Below are 20336 nucleotides of genomic sequence, written 5' to 3'. Positions count from 1 at the left end.
GTTTATTTTGTAACATACCCCTGTTGGTGAGGTTGTGGGGAAGGGACATAAAGATACTACCCACCTTGGGGCACCTGGGTGGCTCAGTCATTAGGCATCTGCCTTCGGTTCAGGTCATGATCCTGGGGTCCTGGGATCGAGCCCCACATCGGGCTCCCTGCTCGGCAGGAAGCCTGCTTCTCCCTCTCCCACTCCCCCTGCTTGTGTTCCCTCTCTCGCTGTCTCTCTCTCTCTCTGTCAAATAAATAAATAAAAAATCTTAAAAAAAAAAAAGATACTACCCACCTCTAATTACCATATTCTATAGATACTTACAAAAAAACCCTGACAATGACCCAAGAGCCAAATTGGCTCTAGTCAGTTTATGAAATCAGGAAATTCTGGCCAATGAAGTAAGTATAGGAAGTGGCAAAAGAGAAGACTGATTATTGTAGATATCTTTCTCTGCTTTGTATTACTAGGTTCCTTGAGAAGACAAAGGAGAACAGACAAAAGATATATTTAAAAGTTTAAAAAATGATACATTTTGTACAAGCCTCCACAATAAATGATCTCAAATATCAGAAATTATAACTGGTCAAAGCATTTTCAGCATGAAGCTATCCCCGTCAGTAACTGTATGTTCTTTCATGTTTACTCGTAACCCTCATGCAAATTTAATTCTATTCTCCTGAAGTTAATACAATCCAAAAGTAAAGTTAAATTCAGTATCTTTCTACTCAGTAAACATGTGTGAGTCCCTGTGGAGCCAGATATAAGCAGTGAATATTAAAAAGCAAATAAACAAGAGAAGTATGTAACATACTTTCAAAAAGTATGTACCATAGAGAAAGAAGATAAAAGCGAAGTCATAACTGCAGTAAAAAGAAGATGAGAAATGCCAGAATAGACATAAATACAGGTTGCTATGGAATTCTATTAAGGGAAATTAACTCAGACTTCACTGTCAGGGAAAGCTGCCTTGAGGAACTAGAGGACAGTACAACAGGAGCTCACTGGGTACAGACAATTAGACGGGATCTTCCAGGCAGAGTTAGAGACATACAACAAAAGCTCAGGGCAAATGGGCTCTTGATGCAACTACATGGAACCACAATCCTGTGGATGAATACGAAACCTCGGGCAAATGGAGGTCTCAGGATAAAGTCTGTATTTACAAACCAGTAAGAAAGGAGGCTGAAGAATTTGAAACAAGTCAATGGTACGGTATCTTAGAAACACTCCTCTCTGTCAGCCCTGTGGAGACATACTAAGAATGCCAATGATTTCTAGAAAGACATGTAGGGAACTTGAGCCACTTTGTTTTCTCAAAGGTGCTTTTAGAATTCTGGACTCTCTTTGGGTAATCTCATTCTCTCTCATTGCTTCCATTATAGCACAAAACCAGTCAGATCTCACTTTGGAGCTTCATCCATTGTCTCATGGAAATCTTGACCTAATACTCCTTGAGGCATTTTAGACTCATAGGTATAAAAGTGAATTTATCATCATTCCCTTCAACTTGCTTGACTTCCAATATTTTCTACCTCAGGGTTGGTTTTCTCAGCTACCTAATCAGCTCAGAATAGAAACTTGGCTGTTGTCCTTGACTTTACACACTACTTCAACTTAAATCTAATTGTTACATGTCTTATTGATTTTAATCCAAATATTTATAAAATCTGTTTCCTCCCCTCTCTCATTTCCCTGTTCAAACTGAGACTTTTTTTTCTCTAAACTATTTGGCCCTCTCCTACCTAAGCACCATGCTCTGCTCTTCTCCCAAATGCACTCCCATAGAGCTGCTAATATAATTTATTTAAAACTTAAAAACTTAAAGTCTGATCCTGCTGGATGAATTCCAGCTACTTAAAATGACATCTAAGGCTTTCAAGATCTAGCCCCTGCCTCCTGTTCAGCCTCATCATTTACTCCCTCCTAACATATTGTATATTTTGAGAAAGCTGAATTGTTAGCACTTCCTCACTCATACCCTGTATTCTGTGTTTTTTTTTTTTTTTTTCTCCCCTGTCTTTAATCACACTGTTTTTTTCTGTTAGTCTGTACTCATCAGTTCTCTCTTTTCCGGGCGGTCACTGCCATCTTTTCAGACTCAGTTCACCTGTTATGACCCCAGCTGGGTTACATCTCCTTGTCCCTTTGTATCTCCAAATCCTCAAGATGCACTGCTTTTGGAACAGTTTATTAGAATGTTATCTCTCCTTCAGTTGTCCAAACTCAAAGGAGCAGGGCCTTTTGTACATGTTGCGTTCTTTGTGTATGCACATCATTTGACAAAGAGTAAAAGCACAACAAACATTTGCTGAAGAATGAATGAACAAATAGTGCCACATCCAAAGGCCAGACAAATGCAATGTAAAGTAGCTTATCATAATGCTGAGTAGTTTTCTTGTAGAGCTGCTCTGTTCAATGCCACATGCAGCTATATCACTTGAAATGTGGCTAGCCTGAACTGAGATGTAAGAAACACTAAATTTCAAAGATTTATTATAAAGAAAAAGCATGTAACGTATCCCATTGTTTTCATGTGGATTACATTTTGAAATGACATACTGGGTTACAGAAAATGGATTATTAGAGTTAATTTTGCTTGCTTCTTTTCACTTTTTCAATGAGGCTATGAGGAAACTTAAAATTATAAATTTAAAGTTGCATTGGAAAGAGTTAAATGTAGACTATTTGAAATATTCCTTTAGTGACTTTCTAGATGGAGGCTGAACATGACTGTTCCATAGTGACTGGGTTTTGCTTGGATAATGCTTGTCAAAGAGAATCTTAGCTGGTGCCAATGAATTTAACACTGAGAGGATTATTTGTTTCTTTTGGTTTTTGTAAGAGATATGTTGATGTAGTTTTTGCTGATGTGATTATTCACAGCAAATATGATGTTTTAGCATTTCATTTGCCTAGTCTCTAGCACAGTGGTATCACACATTTCATGTTCCAGAAATGGGTGATAGATGAGTGAATGTCCTTTGTCAGGTATAATAAGGGCAGGTTGACTGCTCATACACATATGGATTTTGCACATTCCATATGGAATAAGCTATTTGAAGATTTAAAAATACGTTTTCTAGTTTAAAATTTAGCATTTTCAGAATACTATCATTTGATGATGCTATTAGCTGATATTCCTCAAAATAAAGAATATGGTGAAATAATTTTCAGAAATGCTACATTCTGTATCCTTCTGCTTAAAGATTAAAATAAATATTAGCATAATAAAGAATGAGCAGTTTTTCAGAGAAAAAGCAAAACAAAATAACCTGTGTAAAATTGTTTAACTCAGTATTTCAAACTTTTCACACTAGTTTTCATCTGCAAGTCTTTTTTTTAAAATCATTCAAAAACAATTTTATCTCTTCTTACAGAGGGGCATCTAATCAGTAGGCAAGTACAGGCAACCTCATTTTATTGTGTTTCACTTTGTTGCACTTTGCAAATATTGTGTTTTTTATAAATTGAAGGTTTATGGCAACTCTGAATCAAGGAAGTCTATCAGCACCATTTTTCCCAGTAGCATTTGCTCACTTCATGTCTCTATGTCACACTCTGGTAATTCTCACAATATTTCAAACATTTTCATTATTATTAAATTTGTCAGGGTGATCTACGATTAGTAACTATGACTTGCTGAAGGCTCAGATGATGGTTAGCATAAAGACACATACACTGTTCTTTTAAACATAACGCTATTGCACATTTAATAGACTATAGTATAAACATAACTTTTATATGAGCTGAAAAACAAAAAATTAATCTGACTCACTTTATTGTGGTATTTGCTTTATTGCGATGGTCTGGAACTGGACCTGCAATATCTCTGAGGTATGTAATTATTTATTTCTCCTGAATGGTCTCTTCCTATGTTTATTTAGTAATAAACCAATACATACCCTTACTCAAAAAGAGTGATTCATTTTTGTTGCCAAGAAAACACTGACCCCAAGAAGATACAGAGAGGTTTTGTGAATATTTTCATTAGTACATAAGATCCACAAATACTGAACTTTATCTGATTACTCAACAGTGAATCCCCAGCAAAGCACAATGCCTAACACACAGTAGATATTCTCTAGATGGATGGATGGGTAGATGGATGGATGGATGATGGATGGGCTGGTAAAAGGTGTCTGATACTGTTACTTGTAGTAAAGGAGCACAACATGTTTTAAAAGCATGAGCTTAAATTTTGGCCTTACCACTTAATAGCTATGTAACCAAAATCAGGCCATCAACTGCTGCATGCCTCAATTCCTTCATCTGTGAAATGGAATTAGTAATATTACCTACTTCCAAGAGCTATTAAAAGTATGAAATGAGATAGCAAGTATGAACAGCTGTAGAGCACTGTACAAAGAGAAAGTACTCGGGGCGCCTGGGTGGCTCAGTTGGTTAAGCGACTGCCTTCGGCTCAGGTCATGATCCTGGAGTCCCTGGATCGAGTCCCGCATCGGGCTCACTGCTTGGCGGGGAGTCTGCTTCGTCCTCTGACCCTATCCCCTCTCATGTGTTCTCTCTCTCTCTCATTCTCTCTCTCAAATAAATAAATAAAATCTTTAAAAAAAAAAAAAAAAAAAAAAAAAAAAAAAAAAAAAAAAAAAAGAAAGTACTCAGTAACTATTAACTACTATGATAAAGACAGTGGTTTTATAAGGAAGGATACTTTATACAGATATTTTTTGGGAAGAAAAATTTTGCAAAATGATCCTACTTCTACACATCCTTGAAATATCACACCAGGTTTCTCCTTTGTAGTCCCAAATTCATAGTAAGTGAGATCACACAATATAGTGGATCTTGGAGCTGTGCTGCCTGGGTTCAAATACAATCATGATTCCACCACTCCCCAATTGTGTGTCCTTGAGCAAGCTGATCAATCTCACTGTGCTTCAATTTCCTTAGCTGTAAAATACAGATAAGTGTCTATCTACAAGGTTGTTATAAGGACCCAAAAAACTAATATTTGTAATGAACTCAGAGTATATCCTGGCCAAAAAAAAAAAAGAGGAATACATGTTCCAGAATGCTTGTTTACTTGCTGAAGAAATGAGCAGATGAATGTTCCTTTAAGTTATATAGATGATATGATTCCTCATATCAGTAATAAAGACTAACAGATATGGTATTGGAGCCTGAGGAACAGTCAGCAGGCAAGAGTGACAGTGAAGAACAAGACTTTATGGAACTGCAGAAAATAATTTCTGCTTTCCTATTCTGGAAAGATAGATAAGTTACACTGTTTTAAATGACAGGAAACTGCATTTTCATTGATAACTTCTTTAAGTAATTGCTGCAAAAATAAAACATATAGTGAATATAAGGAAAACAAAAAGGTAATTATATTTATACTAAGTACTTAAGAAATTATTTAGCATACGGACTGAAATTAAATATTTCATAACATGGACATCCATTTGTGCATCATAATCAATCTCAAAACTTTTATTTCCAGAGTGGAGTACATGGGATTAGACATAACTTCAAAAAGAATTTCTTGTGTTTATTTAGCACAAGACAGAATTAAACTTTAATGTTGGAAAGAAACTCAAAATAAAGTAATAGCAAAGGATAACAGTTATTTAATGCACACTATGAAATATCTCAATCTTTCTTATTACAATCCCAGAATGGTGGCATCTCCATTCTGCAAATGAAGAAAAAGAAGTCAAGAAAGGGTAAATGGCCTGCACAAGGTCCATGGCTATGAATTGGGAGAGGTAGGATTCAGCTCCAGAGCTCCAATTCTTAATTGTGGAGCTCTACTACTTCTTCTTAATTAATACTTGTAGTAATGTCACTGATTTCTAAGAAAGCACTATTTTATGTCATGGAGAAAATGGAACATGCCTCAAAGGCAATATATTCACGAAGTCTTAGCCCTAAGAGAGTTGGTTCTTAATTATCAGAAAACTGTTTTTTTCTTACCATGTCATGTAACTAGACGCTGTGCACTTTTTGTCTTTGAAGAAGGCTGTGTAGTCACTGATAAAGGCAGTTTTAATAACTTTGGATTATGTAACATTTTACAATTGACTTTATGAAGTTCTTCATTTTCATCTTTATGGATTATGCTGTAAATTCTCTGAGTTCACGCTTCACTTATTTTCCCAAGTCTCAGCCTCCTTAAATTTTACCTTATGATTTTTGTGAGATCATTCACCTGAGGGCTCTGTTCTCTAGCCTCTTGGCTAAATTAGCCTTAAGTCCTTAAATTTCACTAGAAAACTATCTCTCACATTAATATCCCCAAAGAACTTAAGCCAAAAATTGATTTTATTCCACTTGCTGTTAAGTTACATAGATTATGCTGCAAAATTAAACAGGGTTTTAAAATTATATGTATTACTAGAATTCCCTAACTAATATAAACTAGATTACTTCTTGCTTTACTTTACCCATTGCCCCTTAGCTACTTACAAGGGAACACTGAAGCACTTCAATTTTAATAAATCTATTAACACAGGAAAAAACAGTGAATATATATTCATTTATCTCAACTGTCATCTGTTTTTTCCTTTTTCAGAGTTTAAGCTATGAACATGAGATGTGTTATTGTGAGGGTTTAATGATTTGTTAATTTTCAAACGAAAACTCTTTGGGACCTTTTACAAATAAATGGAAATTTAGGCAGGAACAGAAGGAACACCAGATGGGAGTCTCTCAAGAGGTGTCCTCAGGGATATTATATGAAAGTGAGGTGAAATGATCTTAGGTGAGCACACTATAATAGAATTTGTGACTGTGATAATATCTTAATATAAAGAATACCTGTGTAATCCATAATAAGTAGTATATCATATACATTATTTAGTAATATATAAAATACAATTAAATAATATTAAATATAAAATAAATATTAAATAATGTTAATGATATTAAACAACAATAACATATAATAGTATACTATATGGTATATAATATATATTATAAAAAGTATATATGAGTTATTATATAGCATAGAACGACAGCATTTTGAGCTGAAATAGACTTTTCAAAATAATGTAATCCAAGCTTATCATCTACAGATGGGTGTTTGAGGCACAGAAATTTCAAGTAATGGTCAACAATGTAAAAACTCATTATTTTTGGTAGACATGATTGAAAACCAAGTGTCCTTATTTGGTCTGGTATTTTTTTTCCACCAATCCAAGCTGTTTCCTGAAAGAGCATACAGATATGTGTAAGATAAATATTTTTCCTCCATGTAGGAGTATTTGCCAATCTGCAACATTTTTTTGTTGTTGCTCCTGGAGAGGTTCGAGAGCATTACATTATAGTTGTCATGCTCTTTGTGATCAAACAGAAAGAGTTTGGCTTGAGTAACAAAGAGCTATGGAGTGTGCTTAAAATATGTGTGCCTAAGACATGAACTTGTAAATAGAATAAAATTATGTTGATTTGTGGTTGGGATTCCAGTGAATGATTACCTCATGTAGAACTGACTTTGGAAACGATATGGCCTTATCTGGTTTCCTCCTCTCATTCACAAACCTCACCTCTTTTCAAGCTCAATACCAATATTTCTTAAAGCTGAATGTCACACATTTTTCAATGAAAAATAGTTTCAGAACTCTTCAATATTTACTTAAAAACAATTTTAGTAAAACATTACTACTTTACACATTTTATGGAAAATATAAAATCAGAGGAGTGATGTCAGCAAGATGTCAAATTAGAAAGCCCCGGAGTCTCCTTTCTCCTACAAACACACTGGCTGAGCAACAATTCATATATCAATTCCCTTTGTGAGAAATCAGAAACTAATTGAAGGCTCCTTTACTCTGGGAAAGGTAAAACCAGCCTCACTGAAGCCAGTAGGGAGATTCTGGACACTCTCTCAGGGAGACACTGCCTTTAGCTTAGTGTATACAATCAGGAAGAGACACCTAGCTTCACCCAGAGGAGAGAAAGGATTGGTTTGCATGTCCAGTACTCCACATTTCTGAAGGGGTTCCCCAGAGGTTTGGCTTCTGTGTTGTAAGTCTTGGAGCTTTGATGGGACCAGCACAGTCTAACAACTATAGGGAGAATGGAGATGGCAGCTTGGGCTGGTATATGCCATTAATCCTTCCCCTTGCTCAGTACAGAGTGAGCAGATTAAAAAAAAATCTTAGCTCTCAATTTCTTCCTGATGAAGGAAAGAGTTGTTATGGGCATCCAGCACCTCAACTTCTCTGGGGCTGCCTAAAGAACTAGCATCTGTGTCACTAGTCTTGAATCTCTGATAAGTCCTTCATAGCCCAGTTGAGAGAGAGAATGAAAATAGTGGCTTGGGCTGGTAGATGCCATAATTCCCCCACTGACTCAGCACAGGGCAATCAGACAAAAACCATAGATTCCTGCTTTTCTCTGGGGAGGGAAAGAGTTGGTAGAGGTCCCTAGAGTCTCTGGCCAGGCTGATTGGTAGGAGTCTTCTCCTGTATGAGGCAAGTCTGTAAAGACTGGAGGTACCTGGTTTTCCTAATATGCAGACACCAACACAGAGAGTCAAGAAAAATGAAGAATCAAGCAAAGATGTTCCAAAAAAAGGAACAAGATAAAATTCCAGAAACTGACCCTAATTAAATAGAGTTATATGAATTACCTGACAGAGACTTAAAATTAACTCTCACCAATGTTTAGAGAACAGTGAATGAAGAAAGTGGTAATTTCAACAAAGACAATATATTTAAAAAAAAAACAAAACTATGAAACAGAAATAATGGAACTGAAGAACATAACAACTGCACTGAAGAATTAACTGAAAGGATTCAACAGGAGACTAGATCAATTAGAAGAAAGGATCAGTGAACTCAAATACAGTGAGAAATCATTCAGTCAGAGGGGAAAATAGAAAAAAGAATAGGGTGCCTGATTGGCTCAGCTGGTTAAGCATCTGACTCTTGATTTTGGCTCAGGTCATGATCTCAGGGTCGTGAGATTAAGCTCCACGACAGGCTCCATGCTCAGTGAGGAGTCTAATTGGGATTCTCTCTCTCCTTCTCCCTCTGCACCAACCACCCCCTCAACCCGCCCCACGTGCGCACTCTCTCTCTCAAATAAATAAATTTTTAAAAAAGTAAAAAGAGCGAAGAAGCTCAAGGAAATTATAGGAAGCCATCAAGCTGGCAATATATGAATTGTAGAAGTTCTGGAAAGAGCAGAGAGAGAGAGAGGGAGAGGTCCAGAAAACTTATACAAAGAAATAATGGCTAAAAACCTCTTCCTAAATCTAAAGAAGGAAATAAACATCTAGATCTGAAAAGCCCAAAGAAATCCACACTGAGACACATTGTAATCAAATTGTTAAGTCAACGACAATTTTGAAAGCAGCAAGAGAATAACTTGTCATATACAATAGTACCCTCATAAGACTATATAGCAGATTTATCATCAGAAACCTTGTAGGCTAGAAGGGAGTGGGATGACAAGAGAAAAAAAAAAAAAAAAACTGTCAAGTAAGAATACCATATTCAGCAAAACTCTTTTATTATTTTTTTTAATTTTTAATTTTTTTTAATTTTATTATATTAGTCACCATACAATACATCATTAGTTTTTGATGTGGTGATTCACGATCCATTGTTTTCATATAACACCCAGTTCTCCATGCAGTACATGCCCTCCTTAATACCCATCACCGGGCTAACCCATCCCCCCTCCCCCCTCCCCTCTAAAATCCTGTTTGTTTCTCAGAGTCCATAGTCTCTCATGGTTCAAAACTCTTTTTTAAAAATGAAGGAGAGATAAGAATTTTTCCAGAAAAACAAAAGCTGAGAGAGTTCATCACCATTAGACCTACCTTACAAGAAATGCTAAAGGTAGTTCTTCAAGTTGAAATGAAAAGACACTAAACAGCAACATAGCATAAGAAACTATGAAACTTCTTAGTAAAGGTAAATATATAAATATATACTGTGTTACTGTAGTGGTAGTGCACAAATCACTTTATTATAAAAGTTAAAAGGCATTAAGTATTAAAAACAGCTATAAAATCATATTAAAAGATATTCAATATGAATAGATGTAAATTTTGACAACAATAACATAATGTGTGAGAAAGGGAGAAGTTAGTGTGTAGAGATTTTGTGTATGATTGAACTTAAATTGTTAGCTTAAAACAGTGTTACAGCTATAGGATAGTTTATGTAAACCACAAGGTAACCATACACACACACACACACACACACAGAATATACAAACACAAAATACCTATAAAAGTTACATAAAAGAAAAAGAGAAAAGAATCAAAGCATATAATACAAAAAATAAAAAGCATAAAACACACAAAAAATTAACAAAACACGAAAGACAGCAAGAGAGGAAAAGAGAAAAGAACTATGACTAATAGAAAGTAAATAAGAAATGGCAATAGTAAAATCTTCTCTATCAATAATCACTTTAATTGTCAATGGATTAAAATCCTCATTCAAAAGACAAAATCAGCAACAGAGTTGTTTTTTGAAAAACAAACAAACAAAAAGATAAAATTGACAAACCCTCACTAAACTAACAAAGAAGACTCAAATAAGATCAGAAATAAAAGAAGAGACATTATAACTGATGCCACAGGAATAAAAAGGATCATAAGAGAATACTACTAACAATTATATGCCAACAAACTGGGTAACGTAGTAGAAATAGATAAGCTCCGGAAATATACAACCTATCAAGACTAAATCATAAAGAAATAGAAAGTCTGAATGAACAAATAACTAGTAAGAAGACTGAATTAGTAATCAAATGCCTTCCAAAAAGAAAATCCCAGGAAAAGATTATCTTTACTGGTGACTTCTACCAAACACTTAAAGAGGAGTTAACATCAATTCTTTTCAAACTCTTCCAAAGAATTGAAGAGGAGGGAACATTTCCAAACACGTTTTATGAGGCCACCATTACTCTGATATGAAAGCCAGTCATAGACACCACAAGAAAAGCAAACTATCTGCTAATGTCCCTTTTGAAAATAAATGCAAAACTCCTCAACAAAATACCAGCAATAAAAAAGGATCATATACCGTGAACAAGTGCGATTTATCTGTAGGATAAGAATGGTTCAACATACCAAGAATCAATTAATGTGATACATCACCTTCACAGAATAAAAGATAAAAATCATAAAAGTATCTCAGTAGATGCAGAAAAAGGACTGGACAAAATTCAATGCCCTTTCGTGATAAAAACACTCAGAAAACTAGGAATAAAAGGAAATTACTTCAGCTAACAATGGCCATACTTGACAAGCCCAGAGCTAACATCATACTCAATAGTTTAGAACTGAAAGGTATTCATCTAAGATCTGGAATAAGACAAAAATGCCTACTCTTGCCACTTCATTCACCACAGTATGGAGCTTTAGACAGAGAAACAAATAAATACACACATGCATACATACACATACATATGCATACCCCTATATATGTATATATGTACATATGTGTATATATATGTATATGTGTGCATGTAAATTGTGTGTGTGTCTGTGTGTGTGTGTATGCAACAAATGTTGCTGAGGAGTGAGGATGTGGAGGAATCAGAACCCTTGTGCATTGCTGGTGGGAATGCGAAATGGTGCAGCTGCTATGGAAAGTAGTACAGAAGTTCCCTAAGAATTAAAAATGGAACTACCATATGATCCTGCAATCCCACTTCTGGGTATTTATTCAAAAGAATTGAAATAAAGATCTTAATAAGATATTAACACTCCTATATTCATAGCAGCACTATTCACAATAACCAAGATATGGAAATAATCCAAATGTCTACTGACAAACCAACAGATAAAGAAAATACATAGAAAAGAATACTATTCCTTTTAAAAACAGGAATTCAACCTTTAAAGAAAAGGGAACCTTTTTTTTTTTCAGCCTTTAAAAAAGGGAAATTCTGGAGGCACCTAGGTAGCTCAGTGGGTTAGTGGGTTAGGAAGGCATTCCGCTCGAGTCATGATCCCAGGGTCCTGGGATCGGGCTCCCTGCTCAGTGGGAAGCCTGCTTCTCCCTCTCCCTCTGCTGCTCCCCCTGCTGTGCTCTCTCACTCTGTCAAATAAATAAATAAAATCTTTAATAAATAAATAAATAAATAAATAAATAAATAAATAAATAAAAGAAATTCTTCAATAAGTGACAACATGGATGGACTGGAGGACATTATGCTAAGTGAAGGAAGCCAGGCACAGAAAGACAAATACTGAATGATTCCAGTTACATGCGGCATAGTATGTCTCCTTGTATTCAAGTATAAGAATTTCACTAGTGTGCATCCTTAAACTAGAAAATTTTATTGTTTAGGATATGAACATCTTCCACTTTATAGGTGATACTAAAAGGATTTACAATGCAGATTAAAAACATACTAAACTGTCTCCCTTGCAGTTGCAATTTCCATGTTTGTTACAGTAAGGAAGCAAATGTCCAGCTAGATTCTCCCCCTTTTGCCAAGGGAAAACACCTGTTACTAACAGAATGCTGATGATATTCCTTCATTCACCACCATGAGTTTAAAAAGAGGTTGTCATTTCTCTTACAAGTTTATCAATGATCTCCATATCAGAAAACCTAGTAGATGCTTTTCAGCCCTTATTCTTTATAGATCCAATTTTAGCAGGGTTAAACAGCTTCTCTTTCTTGAAACTTGCTCTTCTTCTGCCTGCTACCAAAACAGCACATTTTTCTGGTTTTGCTCTTCACTCCTCTGCCTACTTTGTGTTCGGATACTTAATTACCTTCTCAGTTTTCTCCAGGACTTTGTTCTGGTTCTTCTCCTCTCATTCTCCTCACTCTCCCCTGAGGTTATCTCATCTGGTCACATGTATTTAAAAACTACACGCTGAGAATTCCCTGAGTCATGAACACAAGTGTTACCTTGGTAACTCCTCTGCAAGCCTCACAGATACCTCAAACTTGAAGTATCCAATCTAATCATCTCCTCATTTCCCCCAAATCTGTTCTCCCCAGTTCTCCTTATCTTAGTAATGGGACCCTGATTTTGTTGCTTAAACCACCAGAAGCCTTAGACTCATGCTTGAGATCTTCTTCTGACTACTTCATAGATTTATGTGTGCAGACCTGCATGTATTTTTTTCTACATTTGCTAATGAAATGAAATGATTAGGGTGAGGTAGATACAGTGGTAAATATAAGCCAGTGTTCTTGAATAAAAGGAACTATGATTAAATATATGGAGAACTTTTCAAAACCAGAAGCAAATACAAATGGAGGAATTCAAGAGAGATCCTTAAAATGTTGGAAACATACAGATTAAGAAAGGATCTGGAGTAGGGACAGACTCAGAGATAGGCCCTCCCAAACTCCTGGCAGAGTTTTGCAAGGATATCAAGAAATAGAGACAAAAGTGATAAAGATATGGGTCAGAGCAAAAAATGGAAGAACAGTTGGTAGAGAAAGGTGGAACTGTGGGAGGAGAATCTGTCTTTATGTTGAGTAGGAGCCAGTTTTTGCTGTACAACTGAGTGAGGCTCAGTCCACAGATTACTGCTTAAGAAAGGCAGGCCCTTGCATGGGAATAAATTAAAAGTGATTCTTATATATGCAAGGAATGAGAAACAGTTTTCATTGGGTTGGTCTTCATCTTCTATTTTGTTGAAATAGCATTTGGCATTGTAGCCAAATGCCACTGATGGCAAAATAGATAACTAAGAGCCTAAATGGTAGTCCTACAGACTGGCCAAATGAATAAATGAATGACTTAACATATAACCTCTAGAAGAAGCTATGGATTTTTAAACGTTGCAATGAAACTCTGATGTCTATTATTTTGCTTAGGCTTATCAGAGATACAGGTTATGTAAATGCTTATTTAAAAGACTTGCTTATTGTAGAGTGATTTTCCTTTTAATATCAAATGGACAGAAAATAAGGTAAAGGTGGAGATTAACTGTTTTTTTGTTTTGTTTTGTTTTTCACCATTTACATAACCCAACAGGGTTGAATGTGGTCATCTTTTGAAAATTATTTTCAACGGTGTGTTTCCATTTATTTCTGATTGATTACCTTGTATTCATATAACAAGTTTCTTGGAAGAGCTCAAAAAGGTTGACAAGCATCCTCTGAAAGTCTATCATAAACATAAATACATAAATTGTTTATGTATTACTGAGGTGTCATTTCCTCTTTAAATTTATAATGAACCCTGATGAGTAATATAAGCTACCAAAATATTCTAACAGAAAGGGAAATATAGCCAACTGACATGATTTTTTTCCTTTGTTCCTCAGGAATCAATCACAACTTTCAAAGGAGAATTCTCTTTATGTGTTAGATTATTAATTTAACAGTAACTTCTTTGGCTAAAAGATTTTTATGGCTATGATTGACAGGCTTTTTGTAAAAGTGAATGGTTTTGTAGCAGATTAATTATTGAATATGTAAATCCATGTTTTAAACATAAATAAAGTAGATAATACTTGTTTTAACCAAAGTGTTCTTGTTTTCTCAAGGGATTCATTTAAAATTTTAATAATTATTGAATTCCTCATTTATATTGAAATTAAAAGTTAAAATGAATATTTAGATTCTTGAATCAATCACTGTTATGAACTGAAAGTTTGTGTCCCCCTAAAATTCATATTAAAATCCTAATCCCCAATATGTTGGTATTAGGAGGTGCCTTTAGGAGGTGATTAGGTCATGAAGGTGGATCCCTCATGAATGAGATTAGTGCCCTTATAAAAGAGATCCCAGAGAACTCTCTCATTCCTTCTGCCAATATGAGGATGTAGCAGAAGACAGCTGTCTATGAACCAGAAAAGGGGCTCTCACCAGACTGCAATCTGTCAGCACCATGATCTTGGACTTCCTACCCTTCGTAACTATGAAAAAATAAATGTTTGTTGTTTAAGTCACCCACTCTTTGGTATTTTTGTTATGGTGGCCCAAGTGGATTAAGTTAGTCACCGATTCCTCAAAAATTCCTATCCCATATAAGAGTATATGCTATCATAAATTCTGTTTTTAATATTAGTGATTGACTTGAATGTGAAAAAGAACTAGCATCTTCACAGAACACATTTTGTTATCAACTTTTGTAGAAAGAAAAAAAATCCACTAATGTATTAACAATAGTATATCTAGATAATTGTCTTATTTTCTTTTATATTTAGCAAAGAGAACAGGTGGTACCATTGTAACTTGGTCTGCATTTGTTAAAGAATTAAGACTTGGTGTCCTTAAGCAACTTAGACCCAAAAGCAGGAGCGCAGGTACTGAAAAGTATACACAAAGCACCACCAAGGAGAGTGTTTTCCTACCACCAGCGAGGGGGCATTTACTCTCGGACTCTGGAAGTTATCATCTACAGTCCTCAGGGGACACAGAATTTTTCACACTTCAGTCACAAAATTGAAAGTGCCTGTTTCATTCTCTCCTCCCTACTGAGCTCTATGTGTTTTTGTTAAGGGAAGCATTAAACAACCTGTCAGCATATACACATTGGATTAGGAGCTCTTATTACATGGAAGGGTTCTGGCCAGTACAAAAAGACATTATTGGAAACTTACAGGCAAGAGAGTAAGTGTAACTTAGCACTTATTGGCTTGAGGATTCAACTATAGTTCTCTTAGTGTTTAATACTGCAAACCTGTTGTTTTTAATTTTCTGAGTACTGACAACCCACTGTGCTTAAACAGCAGCTCTTAATCAGAAGACAATAATTAGTTAGAGCCTGCATGATACTTAGATATTCAAAGGGGCTGTACTGCACAGAAACAGGTTCACAAAGTTGTTTTTTCTTTCTGTTTTCTGATTCATCGTATGATTTCTCTTTAAGTATTATCAAATAGATATATTTTATATTTTGCTTGTATCAATTATTTAGTACATAGCAATATAAGTGAATGTCACACACATACACAGTTACTGTGACGTAGTAACAGTATGAGAATAAAAAAAATCATAAAATGTTTCTGACTGATATAAAATCTTAGAAATACAGCATATTTAACAAGGAGGGAAAAAATGCTTAGTAGGCCATCCTTTTAATTTCCAGGTAACTTCACTGGTCTACACACTGAAATTTCTCTAAATCTGATTGTGACCAATGTCCAGTTCTTCTACATCCCAGAATGAGTACCAAATTTTTACTGAGACAATCCCTTAATTTTTTTGTTTTAAAGATTTTATTTATTTATTTGACAGAGAGAGAGACAGCGAGAGAGGGAACACAAGCAGGGGGAGTGGGAGAGGGAGAAGCAGGCTCTCTGCTGAGCAGGGAGCCCGATGCGGGGCTCAATTCCAGGACCCCGGGACCATGACCTGAGCCGAAGGCAGATGCTTAACGACTGAGCCACCCAGGCGCCCTGAGACAATCCCTTAATTAATGCCAATCCTTTCTAAAAAGGTTTTGGGAGAAAAAAATCTTTAGAATATAGTCAGTTATTAAATTACCAATCTCTGCAATTCTACTTTGACACTCTGTCCTCCCCTAGATAACCACCTTTTCTCTTTTTATTAACAATCTTCTAGAAAAAGTAATCAAATATCTGTTACTTTTTACGTTCCATTTATTCTTGCTCAAAAAGTTACAATTTTTTTTTCTATTTTTATTGTTCTCCTGAAACTGCTGGTGGATGTTTTGTAGCTTTGGTGTTGAACGTATACTCCCTTTGGAAATTCTGTCTTTGGTTTCAGTGACAGTTATTTTTTCCCCTTTTCCCAATACCAATTTCTCTCCTCTTTAACCACTTTTGGGGGCCCCTCTTCTTTAGCCCACTCCTTGACTGCTGATCCTCAGTCATTAACTCTCTCTTCTCTTATCCTACAAAATCAATCCAGTTGGTGATTGTGGCTCCCACTATCACCTGTATAAAGACTTCATAGCCATATTGTCAGGATCACTTAAGTACTCAAGGCTCATATTTCAAATAACTACTCTATATCACAATGTCCCATTGATAGGATGATATGCAGGAATGTACTGATGCAATGGACTGAAGAATTAGTGGTCATGGCAAACCAGCTGGCAAATATTTGAAAATTATCTCTGCCCATAACTAATGTAAATGCAAAATGAACTTGCCTTCTTCATAATAATCTTATCCCCATCTGAAGTAAGACGCTATAAATTCTCTACTTACATAAGCCAAACTGGTCAATGAAATTCCAATTTTTCTATTTTTTTTCCTATAATTATTTACAAGCTCAACAGCTTTCATAGTCATCCTCTCACGCTTATTGTCACAACACCATTTCTTGTTTAATTATTCCTATTAATATTAATATTGTTTTAATATTAATATTTATATTTACATTTCATATTAATATTATTATTCCTAACTTTACCAATTCTTGACCTGTAGTCTAAGCCCCTTTAATCCTATACTTCAGTTGCGATCAGAGAGAAAACTACATCAGATCACTCCTTGTTCAAACTTCTTAAATGGGTCCTATAGGCATGAGTATTAAAATATATAATATTTCACATTTTATACAGGATGCATTATGCTCAGGCTCCTGCTCACTTTTCCAACATCAAGCTTTCCTCCTGCTCAATTCACACCAAACTCCTTGCCTCCACAATAATGAGTTATTTCTACTCCCACTGCCCCCCTCTCCTAGGTCTTTCCATTACCTAAGCCTGTGTGTGTGATGTTTCATCTGCCCGGAATGATAGTCTACTATTATTTACCTGGTAGACACTTGATCATCCCTCACATCTATGCATAACTACAAACTCCCTAATTCCCCCAGGGAGACTAAGAGGCTTCCTTTTCTATTTTTCTGTATTGCCCCTGTATATTTTCATATTTCTATTAGACTAAATACCTAATTTTATAGAGACATTTCTGTATCTCCTCAAGAGAGTATTAGCTCCTTGAGTTTTGAGAACCTGCATTTAATTAATGTATGCCCACAAAAATTAAATTCTATATGAAAACTCATCTTTTACTTGGTAAATATATATAAAGCTATGAAAAAAGAAACCAATCCAAATATAAATGACTAAACATTAATTTATGTAAGTTTTTGGAATCCTATCATCCACTCTTTAATTGATCATACATTTACCAGATGTTTATCAATCTGGTAAATAGTAGTAGGTACTATGTGACAGAAACAGTCCTTGCCTTGAGATATAAAAAGGTAAACAAAACAGACATTTTCTACTCTTATAGAGCTTATATGTTTGTTTATCTAGGAAAAAGTCAGTGAAGTACATTACTGTAGAAAAAGTCACAAAAGTTTAATGGAGTAAAACTAAATTTAAAATAATGTCTGCATGCTTACAGACAGAATTCCTTTATTTCATTAAAGGCATATATGTCACATCAACTATGCAAGTGACTTTTGTTCTTTATGTATATCCGCTTTGAAATTTTTTAGCCTACATAAAATAGTCATAACATTTATAATATTGTGAGATTTATACCCAATTTATATTTGTGGGGCTTTGAAATAAGAGCATTTTAGATTTTCAATAATAAAAACATGTTAAATATGTAAAGTACAATGGTAAATACAGTAGAAGATTCATAAATGTAATGAACTATTGGTACAATTAACAAGCAACCTTAAATTTTTAAAGTAATTTTCTGTAATAACATAAAATGGAGCCAATAATCAATAGCATTTAAGTCAGCATGCAAGTTCTCATCCAAAAATATAGGTTAATAATGAAGACAATAAGCTAATTATCTAAATGGAAATTTAGAGACTGCGTTGGCATATGCACAAAACTCTGTAGAGAACGTTTTTACATTTTAATAACCCATATGAAGTAGAGACTGGGAATGGTCTTCTAGTTCCATTTCTCAAATCAGATTTGTGGTGTGTTCTTAAGCCAACCCACTCATAAACCCAGCAAAATCACTAGCACAGAAGTGAACAAAAGCCCATATGCTTAATATTATCATGAAATATAATGCACATGTATAGCCATAAGATGGAAAAACAACCTAACAATAGAGCAATTCTGTGTAATGAGAACGGTAAACTTTCAGTATACTTTGGTAGGATAGATGAAGTCACATATGTTAGTAGAATCGCTTAAAATTTCTTTTCGAAACCATGAAGATAGCTCCACTAACCAGGAAACTTTTCTAAAGTTTTCCAATATTTCTTCCTCATAAAATGACATTTTATGTCATTTTATTATTTACATATTATTATTTACATCTATCTATCTATATATTTTTTTAAGTAGGCTCCACATCCAGTGTGGAGCCCAATGCAGAGCTTGAACTCACAACCCTGAGGTCAAGATGTGAGCTGAAATCAAGAGTCGGACGCTTAACCAACTGAGCCACCCAGATGCCCCCGTAATATACTTTAAAATATCAACAGAAATACCTGGTTTGCACCATGAAGATATGGAAATCCACCAATAAAGACAGATCCTGATTGTGGCAATGGTTTTCCAGATATGTGATTAATAGATTCACTTGCTTTTATAGTCCTCCCTAGAATAGTCAGTTCAGCTCTGCATGGATCAAATTCTTGCCTGCAACCATTTAGGAAAAAAATTTATGGCTTTAGCATGTATTGTATAAACATTTGTCTGACCAATTAATTAAGCTATTAACAAAAGAAGAAAGATTTAAGTAAATAGATTATCTCACCATAAAACCAACAAAGCCAGAAGTAGATTAATCTGTTCTAAATTAGAAACCCTTAATGTTTTAAGTACATAAATACAAACTTAAATTTTGACAGACAAAACAAATCATGGCAATCACTTAATGAAATAAATAAATCCTGATCATAAACAGATCATTCTCATCATGACTAAAATGACATTAGAGTGTAACATTCTACTTCAGTTTTTTACTTTGTTAAATTTTATGTGTGAGTGAAAAATATTGTAAAGAATCAGGTTTAAATATGGTTATCTTGTGTACAATATATCTTTGCCTGTAAGAGACAGAGTGTGTGTATGTGTGTGTGTGTATGTTTCTAGGCACTCTGTTTTATTGGTCCATTATTTCTACCCCTGCACCAATATCACACTGCCTGAAATACTGATACTTTTTATTAAATCCAGATATTTGTAGTATAAATCCTCTTACTTTGTTCAGCTTTTTGAATGACATTATCAAATAAAATTTTTTTCTTTTTTCTTTATTGTGATGAATTATGTACGTTCACTGTTTTTTGAATGTTTGAACACATTCCTGAAATAAGTCTACTTGGTCGTAACATATGCTGATTTTTAAAAAATTTTTTTTATTTTTTATTTTTTTAATTTTATTATGTTATGTTAATCACCATACGTTACATCATTAGTTTTTGATGTACTGTTCCATGATTCATTGTTTGCATATAACACCCAGTGCTCCATTCAATATGTGCCCTCCTTAATACATATGCTGATTTTATATAATACAGGATTCACTTTTCTAT

The 20336-nt window shown here is 34.8% G+C and overlaps 1 protein-coding gene across 2 annotated transcripts in view; it reads right to left on the bottom strand.

Moving 5' to 3' along the window:
- Positions 1–20336, bottom strand: part of EYS (EGF-like photoreceptor maintenance factor) — a 1566128-nt gene that overhangs the window by 542969 nt on the left and 1002823 nt on the right. For both annotated transcript variants that reach the window (XM_078055169.1, XM_078055170.1), the window contains exon 27: positions 19287–19437. In XM_078055169.1, the coding sequence (XP_077911295.1) occupies positions 19287–19437 (151 nt within the window). The remainder of the gene's footprint in view (positions 1–19286; positions 19438–20336) is intronic.

Source organism: Halichoerus grypus, chromosome 9 (genome assembly GCF_964656455.1).
Source record: "Halichoerus grypus chromosome 9, mHalGry1.hap1.1, whole genome shotgun sequence".
Taxonomy (NCBI): domain Eukaryota; kingdom Metazoa; phylum Chordata; class Mammalia; order Carnivora; family Phocidae; genus Halichoerus; species Halichoerus grypus.
This window is presented reverse-complemented; position numbering and strand designations above follow the sequence as displayed.